General features: G+C 55.3%; 6 protein-coding genes across 6 annotated transcripts; 3 read left to right on the top strand and 3 right to left on the bottom strand.

Moving 5' to 3' along the window:
- Positions 1–533: 533 nt before the first annotated feature.
- CGGC5_v011173 (uncharacterized protein) lies at positions 534–1004 on the top strand (the record flags this gene model as incomplete). The annotated part of the gene is made up of 2 exons (XM_032028731.1): positions 534–634; positions 740–1004. The coding sequence occupies 2 exons, from the start codon at positions 534–536 to the stop codon at positions 1002–1004; spliced, it is 366 nt and encodes a 121-aa protein (XP_031891604.1).
- A 256-nt stretch (positions 1005–1260) lies between these two features.
- ftrA-1 (High affinity iron permease ftrA) lies at positions 1261–2833 on the bottom strand (the record flags this gene model as incomplete). Its single annotated transcript, XM_032028732.1, has 6 exons — positions 1261–1327; positions 1586–1824; positions 1878–2076; positions 2136–2581; positions 2633–2757; positions 2809–2833. The coding sequence occupies 6 exons, from the start codon at positions 2831–2833 to the stop codon at positions 1261–1263; spliced, it is 1101 nt and encodes a 366-aa protein (XP_031891603.1).
- Positions 2834–4018: 1185 nt separating this feature from the next.
- fetC-0 (Iron transport multicopper oxidase fetC) lies at positions 4019–6004 on the top strand (the record flags this gene model as incomplete). Its single annotated transcript, XM_032028733.1, has 4 exons — positions 4019–4378; positions 4439–5157; positions 5208–5858; positions 5920–6004. 4 exons carry the CDS (start codon positions 4019–4021, stop codon positions 6002–6004), a joined length of 1815 nt encoding a protein of 604 aa, XP_031891602.1.
- Positions 6005–6565: 561 nt separating this feature from the next.
- On the bottom strand, positions 6566–7621 carry CGGC5_v011170 (uncharacterized protein; the record flags this gene model as incomplete). The annotated part of the gene is made up of 4 exons (XM_032028734.1): positions 6566–7137; positions 7241–7312; positions 7368–7477; positions 7536–7621. The coding sequence occupies 4 exons, from the start codon at positions 7619–7621 to the stop codon at positions 6566–6568; spliced, it is 840 nt and encodes a 279-aa protein (XP_031891601.1).
- A 2364-nt stretch (positions 7622–9985) lies between these two features.
- On the top strand, positions 9986–10875 carry CGGC5_v011169 (uncharacterized protein; the record flags this gene model as incomplete). Its single annotated transcript, XM_032028735.1, has 3 exons — positions 9986–10139; positions 10226–10695; positions 10768–10875. The coding sequence occupies 3 exons, from the start codon at positions 9986–9988 to the stop codon at positions 10873–10875; spliced, it is 732 nt and encodes a 243-aa protein (XP_031891600.1).
- A 269-nt stretch (positions 10876–11144) lies between these two features.
- CGGC5_v011168 (putative L-asparaginase 1) lies at positions 11145–12681 on the bottom strand (the record flags this gene model as incomplete). Its single annotated transcript, XM_032028736.1, has 7 exons — positions 11145–11307; positions 11395–11544; positions 11602–11650; positions 11709–11908; positions 11966–12138; positions 12192–12486; positions 12542–12681. 7 exons carry the CDS (start codon positions 12679–12681, stop codon positions 11145–11147), a joined length of 1170 nt encoding a protein of 389 aa, XP_031891599.1.
- Between the last annotated feature and the right edge of the window lie 688 nt (positions 12682–13369).

The raw sequence follows: 13369 nt of genomic DNA, 5'->3' as shown, positions 1-13369 counted from the left end.
GATATCGAGCAGGTTCCTTATTTCTGTTGTGGAGTTGCAACTTACAGAAGACAGCCAAAGTGAGTCCGATTCAGCTAGGCTCCTGTACTCAAAAAGAACAACCCGCAGCTAGAGAAATCTATGAAATGTGCCTGGATCATATCTCACATATTGGTAGTAAATTGACTCCATCAACATCTTTGAACATTTGGTCTACAGTGTGTTGGACACTGTCGAAACTGAAGTGGCAAAATCGGCTGATCAACAAAGCCTCTTGCCTCATGAGCACTCACATCTTACCTCAGCCAGCTTAGACGAACAGAATCACTCGAACGCGGTAGGGTCGCGTGTGTTTCAGCAGCGGACCGGCCTCCACCGAATGTTCATGACGTAGCAATGATGAGACTTCCACCAAAGGCCACATAAGGGAGACTGGGCGAAGCTATTTCACTTTACTATTGGATCTTTATCCTCAATTGCATTCAATTGTAACAGTTCTCCACAATCATACAAATATCTCACCTAATATTATCATCACTTCGCCAGTAATAAACATGTCTGGTACAGCTCCGAACAACCCTGCGCCTGGTAGCCACGCCAGCGACCGCGGAGTCGACCAAACACCTCTGGACGCAAACCAGCACGGCCAAGCGCAGTAAGCGATATTCCAATCAGCTCTTCAAATTCTCTTTGCAGGATAGAAATTGAATTTTGTGTGAAAGTTTCGGCCGTTATCGCATCGAGGGCTGACACGTCACAGAAACACCATCGACGAGACCAAGGATACCCATGGTTCGGCGGTTGACCGCAACATCGGCGAGAGCATCGACGCCGCAAACGCGAAATCGGGGTTGTCGTCGCGGGTGGATGAGATCCTGAACAAATCTTCGTCGTCGTCGTCGTCGCCTGCTGCGGGCAGCGGGACAGCTGGCGCGGAGCGCAAAGCCACGTCGGCGACCGAGCAGGGATTCCGGGTTGGCGAGGAGGCGGATCTGCATCATCTGGCTAGCAGCAAGCAGCCATGATGAGGCTCGGGAGTGGTTATCATTGAGAAAGATCATGTGGCGAGATGATTTAATGCAGTGATCGGCGAAGAAGTAGGGGTCGTGCTCGGAAACCGAACTCATACCTCCGGAACGGATTGTTTTGATACAGTACACTAGAAACGGAGGCCCTCCTGTGGTCTCGTCCAATAATAGGGTGGAAAGAAATTGCAATATTACGGGCGGCCTGCGAAGAAGTGAGGCCTCACGCTGGGCTTGGTTGAAGATGTGACCAAGGTCATGCCATTTTCTGTCTTTTGGACGATGAACCGGAGGGAGCATCACCAAACCCAAATGACAACATTCTATAAAGCAGGTCAGGTATATGCAATCAAATTGAGTATGCTGATGTACATGAGTCGTATGTACAAGATATGCTATTTTCATTCTTTCTTCATTAAGGCGTCTTCGGTCTTCATCCCGCGACATGATCCAAATAATTGTTCGCCTCTGGGAGAATGTACTCCTCTTCCAATGAAGATCACAAGGCGCACTGATCCAGGTTGTTTCCAGGTAGGCGCCTTTCTCGGGGAATTCAGGAGGACGGCACTGCTTGATCTTACCTCGCGGGCCTGCTGAGGAGAGGCTCTTGGTCGTCGCCCTCGTGCTCCACGTGCTTGTCCTTCTTCGCAAAGGGCCAGTAGCCCTTCTCGTTGCAGATCATGGCGAAGAAGCCCGTCGCGACGGCGACCCAGTAAAGGTTGTAGGAGACGACGGAGCCGACCGTGGCGGAGTTTTGCCAGCCGAGTACGGCGTTGAAGATTCCCCAGAAGCCGCCGCCGTTGAGGTCGGGGTTGCAGCACTGTTATGCGTTAGTATGTTGATTCGGGAGGAGGCTGTAAGGAACCATCTTACGTTTACGTGCCAAACACTCCTGCGAATGTCGTAGGAGCCAGGCCCGGAGCCCAGCTCTGCGGCGTCACCGCCGACAATCTTGTTCCACTCGTTCTGCTCAAAGTGCCAGACACCCTTGGAGAAGAGGCCAGCAGCAATGAGGTACAAGAAGCAGGTCGAAACGATGAGGAAGAGCTGGATGGGTGCCGTTTTGGAGCCCCTGAATGGGGAGTCAGCACGGGCATCATTATGGCTAGAGTTGTGACGAGGCAAACTCACTTGTAGATGAAGTAACCAACAAAGGCACCGAGAGCGAGTCCGAGGACCGAGGAGAGAGCAATGGCGCCGGCGGGAATGCTCACACCAACACCGACAATGAACAAGACACCCTCAAAGCCCTCTCGCAGGACCGTGATGAAAGGCAGCAGGAACAGGGCGTACTTCTCGCCGAGATACTTGAGTCGCTCACCCCAGGGGCCGGAGTGGCTCTCGGTAGCATTGAGAGCCTTGGACAGCTTCGCACGCCACTTGTCCTGGAGCTTCGTCACACGGAGGAGCACGGCGCCCATGGCGGTGATGATGAGGGAGGCGCCGAGGGAGAAGACGCCCTCCCAGATGCTCTCGGCGGCGGCGAACTGCTCCGCGCCGAGGCTGTGGATTCCGCTGATGATGGCAACGGCGATGAGAACGCACGTCAGCAGGCCGGCGACGGTGCCGAACCAGACCTGTGCATGTCAGATTTGGAGGTTCTCGTGAAAAAGATGGGACGAAGTCACCTGCTGCACCATCTTTTGATAGAGCACGGGGTCATCTTGAGTTGCCAAGGTGCGCTTGATGAAGGCGAGCAGAACCGAGACGATGATGGCGGTCTCAAGGGACTCGCGGAAGGTGATGAAGAAGACTGAGGGGGTCAGCGATTATGTCTGAATGAGAGTCGTCTCATCAAGCTTACTGGGCAGTGAAAATAGGTCCTCCATCTTGTGTTGTTTTGAGATGCTCTATGGGTAAGGCTGAAGATTGCAGATGGTGGATGAGTGGTGGCGACTGGGGGCGAATGGTGGTGGTGCTAGGCGCGCGGCGGCTGAGCGTCAGCTGAGAGAGTTCGGGCGGCTGGAACTTAAGGGGGCTCTAGCTGCGCTGTTGGTTCTGGGCAGGCTTGACTCGACGAGGGAGGGGAGTGTCTACTACGGCGCGAGAGACTGTGGAAGCATCGCAGACGACAGGCTTCTCGGCTGCGGTATATCGAAAGAAGAGAGAGGCTCGACGAGGGATGATGGATGCGACAGTCACCACAGCAGAGCACAGCACAGGGCAGAGCGGAGATGCAGATGGATTAGATGCTGCGACAGCGGCCGGGGCGGCTCTTTTCGAAATGCGTGTGGTGGCCAGGGTGGATGGATGCCGATGGATACAGGGCTCTCACTGTGAAATTTCACGCTGGAACAATCCCGTCCCAACCAGCGTGAAGGATTGTCGGCCAATGTCTGTCGCGTGACGGGCGACGGGCGCGGAGACCGAAAGGTTTTTCCTCGCTTTTTCGAGGACCGGGGTGTCCAGCGATGTCGGCTAGCGTCAAAGACGGAGCGAATCGGCAGTACTGTCCAGCATACCTAAGGTACCTTAGGTGTTGTGCTGCTGGCAGGTCGATGACAGGTTCGTCCCGGCGGAAGGGGTGGGCTGGCTGCTGCGTGTTTGATTTTCAGGCGGCGGCGGATCAGATAAACCCCACCGGGGTGGGCCTTTTTCGCTTTTCTTGAGGGGGGCTTTCCCTTATCAGATCCAGGCCGCCAAGACGCATGCAATTTTCCATCAGGCGACCCTTTTTCACGTGTGTCTCGCTTGCGACTTCCCCCCTTCCCTTTAGGTCCCTCTATTCGTAAAGCAGCCACACTGGAAGAAGGCCATGTTCTCCGTGCTCGGCCCGGTTCGATGAAGCCTTTGCGGAACCACGACGTTTTGAAATAGGGATACCAACACTCTGGTCGACGACGACGACGACGTCTGGCCCGGTGAGACAGCGACCGACACAAGGGAGACACACACACAGAGAAAGTCTGGCAACTGAAAGCTTGTGTTGAGTCTTGAGTCATAGACTTGGTAACTTCGCCCACCACCGAGCGAGCACAGCACATCGCAACCCCAATTTGATGCTCACGGCCGCCATGGCCTTTTCATCGCCAAGTTCGCCCCTCATGGCTCGCCTCACAGCCTTGATGCTATTCGCGACGCCAGCCCTGGCAAAGACCATCAACCTCGACTGGAACATCACATGGGTGACTTCCAACCCCGACGGCCAGTTCGACAAGCCCACCATCGGCGTTAACGGACAATGGCCGCTGCCACTCATCGAGGCCACAAAAGGTGACAGGCTCGTTCTCAACGTCAACAACCAGCTCGGTGTTGAGAGCACCAGCCTGCACTTCCACGGTCTGTTCCAAAATGGCACAAACTACATGGACGGCGCTGTCGGCGTCACCCAGTGCGCCATTCCTCCAGGAAAGTCTCTTACATATGATTTCAAGGTGAGAGACCCAACTTATACACTCACATAGCCATTACATGAGGCTCACACATCTTCTCAGTTTGATCAATCAGGCACATACTGGTACCACGCCCACAACGATGGCCAGTATCCCGAGGGTCTGCGTGGCCCCGTTGTCATCCACGACCCCGAGGGCCCTTACGAGGGAAAGTATGACGAGGAACTCGTCATCACCCTGTCGGATTGGTATCACCAGTCGACGAGATATCTCATCAAGGAGCTCATCAGCGTCGAGAACCCCACCGGCGCCGAGCCCGTCCCCAACTCGGCTCTCATGAACGATACCCAAAACCTGCAGGTCAAGGTCCAGCCCGGCAAGACCTACCTCATCCGCCTGGTCAACGTCGGTGCCTTTGCATCTCAGTACATCTGGTTCGAGGGCCACCAGATGCGTGTTGTTGAGGTTGACGGCGTCTGGACTGAGGAGGCCGATGCCGACATGCTCTACATCACCCCGGCGCAGCGCTACAGCGTTCTTCTCACCACCAAGAAGGATGCATCGCAAAACTTCGCCATCGTCGGCTCCATGGACGAGGAGTTGTTCGATGTCATTCCCGACGACCAGAACTCCAACGTCACCGGCTGGCTCGTCTACGATGAGAAGAAGCCCCTGCCTGAGCCCGCGACCGTGGACGATTTTGAGGCCGCTTTTGATGATGTTGATCTGGTACCCGTCGACCATCGCGAGCTCTATGACAAGGTCGATTACTCCTTCAGCTTCACCGTCAAGATGGATAATCTGGTTGACGGCGCTAACTAGTATGTCTCCCGTCGAATGTTGTGACAGTACAATGACTAACATGCACAAGCGCCTTCTTCAACGACAAGACCTACGTCGCCCCCAAGGTCCCGTCCTTGTACACCGCCCTCACCGTCGGAGAGAAGAACGCCCTGGACCCCCGCGTCTACGGTACCTACACCAATACGCAGGTCCTCAAGCACAACGAGGTGATCGAGATCGTCCTCAACAACGAGGACGACGGCAAGCACCCCTTCCACCTCCACGGCCACCAGTTCCAAGTCGTCCACCGCTCCGACGAGGACGCCGGCGCGTACGCAAACGACAGCAGCATCAGCTTCCCAAAGTACCCGATGCGCCGAGACACCCTCGTCGTCGAGGGCAACGGCAACTTTGTGATCCGCTTCAAGGCTAACAACCCGGGCGTGTGGCTCTTCCACTGCCATATTGAGTGGCACATGGACCAGGGTCTTGTCGCCACCATCATCGAGGCGCCCGAGGCGCTCCAGGGGCAGAAGATCCCTGAGGGACACCTGGAGGCGTGTCGTGCGGGTGGAGTTCCCACCAAAGGCAACGCCGCAGGCAATACCAAGAATGTCTTTGACCTGAAGGGTGAGGACAAGCCTGCCGGGCCCCTGCCTGAAGGATTCACGGCCAAGGGCTATGTTGCCATGTTTTTCAGCGTTATCGCCGCCTTCCTGGGCCTGGCCGTTATTTCATGGTGAGTTTAACGAATCAGTCTCCTTTTCCATCACTGAAGCTTTCATGCTAATTCTTGCTAGGTACGGTTCTATGGAGTCTGACCAGAAGGAGAGCGCTGTCGAAGAAGACGAGACAACTCCTCTGGCCAGAGGCAGAGATGAGTGAGACGCATATAGAAGATCTTTACAACATCATACCCAAGCAATGTGATTTACCATAGCATTTATCAGCAATCGGTCAAATTTGAACAGAGAGATTCACCTGCTATTCGCTATCTGATGCTGCGACCAAGACTGTGGGCCTGGCGAGCCATCTCGGTCTCCGAGGCATGGCCCTCGGTATCTCGGAGCACAGTGTCAACCCCGTTCGGGAGCACTTCCATCTGTCGATTGTCTGTCAACCACTGAGGATACAGCGCTTATTTAGTATGGCTTGAGTAAGGTGGCTGTTAGGTTGTTGGCAAACATCGAATTGGCACACTGATGAGTGATACGTCGTTGGAAGCACCGAGCACATTTGGACTTGGGCGAGCACAGATAACCATCAACCATAAACTCATTGCTAAACTAAGAACTGGATATCATCTCGTCGCACATAAACACATCGTCCAACCAAAAGTCCATAAATCATGACATCCAACCCAGCCATCCACCCCTTCCCTCCACCATCACCAACAGTCCTATGTACCTGAAGCCATGCCGCACCCCTTGCCTCAGAGAGCCTTGCTCATCGGATATTGTTAAGCTGGACGCTGTTCTGCGAAGTTGAGTCCTTGGCGGCGTTCCAGTGCTCCGAGTTCCTCGCGTTGTCCTCCATGCGCGCAAGGCGGGAGTTGCGCTTCTTCTGCTGGCTGCGGCGGTAGAAGAACAACGCGGCGCCGAGGAGCAGGCCGACGCCCGCGACGGCACCGATGACGATACCGGCGATGGCGCCGCCGGAAAGCTTCTTGCTGCCGGAGGACGAAGAGCCGGAGCCGCTGTTGGAGGCGGAGTTGGTGGACGAGGCGGACGGGGAGGCGGTGGCCTTGAGGTCGTCCTCGCCGGGCTCGGTGGCATTGAAGCAGGGGATGCGGGTGTTGAAGTTGGCGAGCTCGACGTAGGTGATGTCGGCGCAGGCGTAGAAGGTCTGGTTGTGCGGGGCGTCCCAGTCGGCCTTGTAGATGATCTGGAGGGTGGCGTTGCTGCCGGCGGTGACGGAGCTGGGCGGGTTGGCGATGTTGACGCAGGTGTGGCCGGGGTTCAGGTCGGCGACGCTCTGGTTTTCGATGAGAGTTTCAAAGTCGCTGTTGGAGGTAGGGTCTGGGGGAACGAGTAAGTATGTTGTTGTTGCAGAATGCAGTTTACACAAGTTGGTTGTACAAGAAGTGTCAAAATCTGGGTTAGGGGGTTAGGGTTAACATACCGTTCTTGTAGGAAATGGAGATCTTGGTGTTGTAGTAGTCATCCTGAGCAACGAGGGCAACCTGTCCGTTCACTGGCAGAGTTTATGTCAGACATGAGCAGTTGAGATTGAAGTCATCGCAACTCACCAAGAGGGAACTCGGTTCTGTTCTCAACGCCAGACTTGGAGCCGCAAGGGGCCTGGTTGTCCATATCGCCGCTCCATACTCTGTCGGCGGGCCACATGAAAGCAGCAGGGCTACGAGACAAAGTCAGTCAACGTTACTAACACCGCTGTTCCTCGGCGTCCGACTCACCCCATGTCATCATCCATGACATTGTCCTGGGCGTAGGCGACAGACGCCAGCCCGAGGGCCAAGAAGGTCTTCAGCGAGGAGTGCATTTCGATAAGTCGATGAAAACGATTGCAAGTCGGATACCCGGCAGAACCCCAAGAGATGCAAAGCCACAACTTCAGACCAAGAGACTGGACTGGGATCGGGGAGATGAGCGATGGAAATTAAGAATTAAGGGGTGTGCATCCTTGGGAACACGAACCGGATGGCGGCAATGCGTTCAAGTTATACTACTGCTGCAAGTGCCTACCCGGTTTGCCCAGTTTACCTTTCTGATGTACGGAGACTGCCTCTTCGAGGGCTGCATGTGTGTGTGTGTACATGTTCCCGCCCGGCGCACGCCAACCTCGATCCAACCACCTCCGCTTTGCACATGTGCAGAATAGACAACGCTCAAAAAGCAATGAGGGAAAAGCTCGAACCGTCCGTCCACACGCACAGGACTACAGAAGTGCGGCCCAGAACGTGGGCTCCTCTGGCCAAGTGCGCCGAATCTCGTTGGGTGATGCATGGTCTGGGTGGTGGTGCAGGTGGCGACAGGTTCTTGGAAAGTCTTGGAAATGTACCGTTAGGTTCACAGGATGACAGGACCCAGCAAAATCCGAAGGGACCTTTGAAGGAGCGGTTCGGCAGCATTGCAGAGGAGAACCGGGGACAGGCATCGGCGGCAAATACGAAGTTCTCGGCCGCCGAAGGGGCCGGCTGGTTCAATCTAACGTCTCTCTCTCTCTCCCCTCTCTGTTCCTTTGTCCAGTCTTTTCTGCAATAGACTGGTGGGCAAAGGGCCAGCATCGGATAAGCGTCACTTGGCAAAAAGGCAACGGGTTGCAGAGTAGCGTGGGAGTCATGGAGAAGCGACAGGGTTCCGGGTTGTGAGTCTTGACTCTTGAGTGGTGAGATGCGCAACATTCGAAGAGGGGAACGAGGGATAAAAAATACAATTAAATAAAAACAATTTTCAGAGTGCAGTTTATCAGATCGCTCGGTCCAATCAAGTGCTGCCATGCGGCCCGCCGTGCCTCTTGGCAGCAGCGCCAATATCGCCCAAACAGGGAACGTCCGTCCTCTTCGCCGATGGCTTTCCCACTGATGTGATTGATAAGATTAGATGCATCACAAGGTCGAGATCCTGTGTGTGTCCAGTGCCCGGTGCTCCGCTCCATTTAATCGTACCTTAAACCCTTTCTCCACCGACAAGGGGGGGCTGGTGTCTCCTCCTCCTCCTTCCAGCCAGCCATTCAGTCAGGACTCAGTCCGACCTCGCCCACAAAAGAACCAGGGGGGGAGGGTAGTTTAACCCATCCCGCCGAACGAAGCGAGAAAAAGTGCCCCCCTCACGCCACGGACAGTCATCGTCCATCAGATAATCGCTGTGGCCATGGGCGACCCCTGGTTCTGGGCCGAGAGCTGGGCCCGACGATATCGGTGAATCCAGACACACGCACCGGAAAGAAGAGCCCTTTTCGGGAAGGCGAGAAGCATCCTTACCGGCCAACCGAATGTTTTCAGCACTTGGCATCAGGTCACCGTTTCCCGACAGGTCGACAAAGAGGGCGGGGTGGAGGATGAGAGGGGCGGCGGCGGCACAGGAACATGATGTGAGTTTGTTGTTGCTACCTTGCCTACTGCAAGCTGCAACTGCGCGCGCGCGAGAGCGGAGCGGATCATGGATCATCAGTCTGGCAACAAACCACTGCCAACCAGTCTTCCTCCTCCTCTTCACTCGTCTGCTTCTCTTGCATAGCACACTAATCAAGACTTTAGTCATGTCCTCGGCATCGCCAGCTGGTTAAGGTAGCAGCCGTACCATGTAAGTACTGCGTACACTTAGAGTTGCGTTGGTTCGGCGGGTACCTGTGCCACGCCCCCTCCCCTCCTCTCCGACATGGATCTCGTTCTTGATTTTCCATCGTTGGTACGAGCTTTTCGGCATCCCGCACGAGATTGCACTCCCAAGCGCGCCGGGCCCAGCCATGTCGGGTCGGCGATCCGGGGCAAATCCGAGCACGCCAGATCCCAACTTGCTCACCTTGCTCACGCCGGATTGCCCTTTGTCTTTTGGCAAATCCACATGCGCGCGAGTTAGTTCGTCCCCCTGTCTCCGCGAGCTGGATGATGGAGCTGAGCCAAGACTGCGAAGCTGGGAGTTCCCATGACGGATACACACACACGAACCCGGCTCGCAGTCTAGACTGACGCGTGGTTCCTGGGAATACGAAAAGCCAAGGGCAGTATGCATATAATAGGCTCTTCCCAACCGTCTCTTGGTCCGGCTTGTCTCCTCTTCCTCCTCACGCTCGTTCTTAATTAGCTGATTGGCATTTCCAAGACAATTCCCCCTTCCAGTCCTCAAAGCATCTTCCTCGGCATCCTCAACCTTTAGCCTTACAAGCTTCCTAATAGCCTTCAAGATGCGTTCATTCGTTACCTGCACCGTTCTGGCCTCCGTCGCCTCCCTGGCATCCGCCTCCATCCAGGCCCGCTGGGAGTACCCTGAGGCTGTTCCTGCCATCATGCGCCGTCAGGACCCTGGCACTCCCGCCTACGCCTGCCACGAGAACTGCGGTAAGAACATGTCACCATTGGGGTCTCAACTGAGGCACAATGGCAGCTGTATTACGAGATTCAGCGTCTAACATCACCTGACATAGGTCTTCTCATCACCCTCGGCCGTACCGATGGCTTCTGCGACAATGCCGAGTGGAACACCCGCTACGACGCCTGCATGGCCTGCGCCAACAACTTCGGCATCTGGATCTACTACCGCAACGGCGTGACCACTGCCGCCGAGAAGTGCGGCCTGTCTCCCACTCCCAGCCCCTCCGGCGCCGCCGCCACCACTGCCGCTGCCACCAGCGCCGCCCCGGCTCCCTCTACTGCCGCCGAGCCCGCTCCCACCACTGCTGCCGCCTCTTCTTCCGCCGCTGCCCCTCCCGCTGAGGAGTCCTCCTCCGCCCCTGCTGCCACCTCTGCCGCCGCTCCCGCCACCACCCTGACCACCGCCGCCAGCTCTGCCGCCTCCTCCGGCGCCGCCACCCCCTCCGCCTCTGGCACCGGTGCCGCCGGTACCTCCACCGCCACCGCTACCCGCGTCACCTCCATCGGTACCTCCGTCGTCATTGTATGTGCCGCCTGGGCCTGGTCTCTGTTGTGATGGGAATCTGTGTTAACGTGGTCTCTCTCTGCCTTTTAGCCCTCCGGAACTGCCACCCCCAGCAGCCCCGTCTTCGCCGGCGCTTCCAAGAACACCGGCGTCCTCGGCGCCGTCGGTGTCGTCGGCCTGGTCCTTGCTGCTCTCTAAGCGAGAACGCCGTCATGACGATGATTTGTACATACGCGATGAATTTGGAAAACCACACCAAGAAGCATTAGCTTGCTTCACCTTAATTTTCACTGGAGATCTGGGCCACGTTTCAATGTGTGTATGATAGCGAGCTTGTTATTATACGATTGGAGATAGTATATCAAAACCTAATGAGTCTCCCATCATGTGCTAGTTCTGTGTCTTCGTAAAACTGTTCTTAATGATTTAGAGTAAACCTGCCTGGTGCCTGTTTATGCAGCATGATATTAGGATAAATAGTAGTATTTCTGACTGGCTGGTGATCCATAGACCGCGTTCCTGAGCGGACTTTCAAAAAGGTCGCGAATCTGATCGAGGCTGTAGCCAGCGTTGATGGCAAGCTGAAGCATGATGCGAGCCTGGTCGGCCCCGACATAACTTGAGTAAATGCTACGACAACAATCAGCCAGCGGTCAAGGAGGTGAGTGTGATGAGGCTCTTCGTGGGAGAGGAAGAAGACATGGAAGGTCGACTCACAGAGCCCCGGGAATAGGACTGGGCACGCCGGAGCCGGTAACCGGGCGGGCGACGGCAACGGTGGGGATCCCTTGCTCATAGAGATCGGCAGCCGCAGCTCTGGCGCTAGGACTGACGGAAGCCGCTCCGGGCCCCAGGATCACCAAACCCCTGTTCAAAGATTAGCATCGGCGGTGGAGGGGGTTCTGCAAAAAGTGATCGGCTTACTTTGCCCCGTTTTGGACAGCGGCGTACATCAACGAGGCATCGAAGCCCTCTGGGACGTTGTCAGTGCGAAACGATCATTCTGCTGGTTTTAATGGGGGAATGCATACGGTGGCCGTAGACAATGATGACAGCAGGCAGCTCGGTCGTGTTGCTGACGTCAAAATAGGGACGGCCGGTGGGGTATGCCGCATCGAAGAAGTAGTATGGCTGTCCGGCGAGGAAGGCACCAAGGTTTCCTTGCTCGAGAGCGTGGAAGGTGTCGGGAGTGTTGGCGTTGACCTTGGTTGAGTAGTAGATGGACGTAATTCTAAGAAGGTCAGATATATCATATGGATATCTTCATGAACGCTTCTACACTTCTTACCTGTCATTGAAAGCAATAAGTCCACCGCGGTTTCGCGAAGCAGGTGAGGCAGCGGCAGCGACAGCCTGGTAAAAGTTGGACCGTCCATCAGGAGATATATATGTGTCGGGACGCATGGCGCCTGTCGCTACGAATGGCTTGGAGCAGTTGAAGGTCAAGTCTACGCCGAAGGCCTTCACTCGAGTTAGTCTTCTGATTCTTTGCCCATTCCAAACCATCAACCCACTGTCTCCTCTAATGTGTTCGTCCCGTGGAACATGATGGCACCAGCGATATCGCTCCCCTCAGAACAGAGCTGTTTGTTGGCGTATTTGCTGATGTTCAAGTACAGCGAAGAATTGAGGCCCGCGCTTCCGCCTGATGCTGGGAACCTCACAATCGCAAGCTGGGCGACGTCGAGGACCTCGGTGACATTGCCAATCAGACCCTCGGGGGTGGGAGGATTGCCCGAGCCGTAGGCGATGTTGTCAAGACGACTGTAGTTTGAGGCTGACAGGATGGTTCCACCGGCGCTGTAAATTCTGCATGTCGTTGTCAGTCAAGAGGAAGACATATCCAAGCCTTTGCTGTACTCACACGACCTTGGGTAACGATGAGTTGGTCGAGATCCATTCCAGGTCCCAGTCGTTTTGAGTTACATCTGCACGAGAGATAGGAGAGGCGCACGAAACAACGGCCAATGATAGGAGAACCCAACAGTATCGAAGAAACATCATGATGGTATATGATGATATCTTGGCACAGGAAGTGGTGTTTGTGCGATGTCACGACTGTGAAAGCGTCTTCGGTACCGTGTCACAGACCACATGTCGTCTTTATTTATATGTCACAAGTCGGAAAATCCTGTGGCGTTCTTCATGAATAATCATAGCTGTGACTGCAAGCTTGATAGAGGATCCTCTCCGCATGTAACGAAGCATACATCGGCCATCGAGCCTGCAGTGAAGCTCGTAGGCCTGAATTCCTTCACGGCGAGACTGGATAAGGACCCACCTCGTTATCTCGGCCAGCACCGCCGACGGCCAGGTTGGCGGTGTACCATTGCCTGTAGACCGAAGCTTGGCATTACGAATGCGTTGTTTTTGTATTCGAAGCTTCTGGGCCATGTGAGTGTGACAACGTCACTTTGCTTCAAAGCCACTGCAGGAAATAAAGTCTTATCATGTAAAATCCGCTATCAGTATCCGAATCCTTGCGAAGTCATTAGCCGGCTGCAGAATGGTTAACTCACGTTGGTATCGGGTGCTGTCCGGATGGTGCGAGGATGCGCGGGGTAGCTGGGTCTCCGGGTGGCTGGTATCTGTGGGGGTTAATGACGTTGATCCAGTGGTCGGCTGGGATACATCGCGACCCTGCCCTCCGCCATCCCTCGTTGCCCTCAGTCATTTCGGTCGAGAAACTTGG

Source organism: Colletotrichum fructicola, assembly GCF_000319635.2.
Source record: "Colletotrichum fructicola Nara gc5 chromosome Unknown KSG_Nara_v1_contig06, whole genome shotgun sequence".
NCBI lineage: Eukaryota > Fungi > Ascomycota > Sordariomycetes > Glomerellales > Glomerellaceae > Colletotrichum > Colletotrichum fructicola.
The sequence above is the reverse complement of the archived record's forward strand: the minus strand, read 5'-3'. Positions and strand labels throughout refer to the sequence as shown.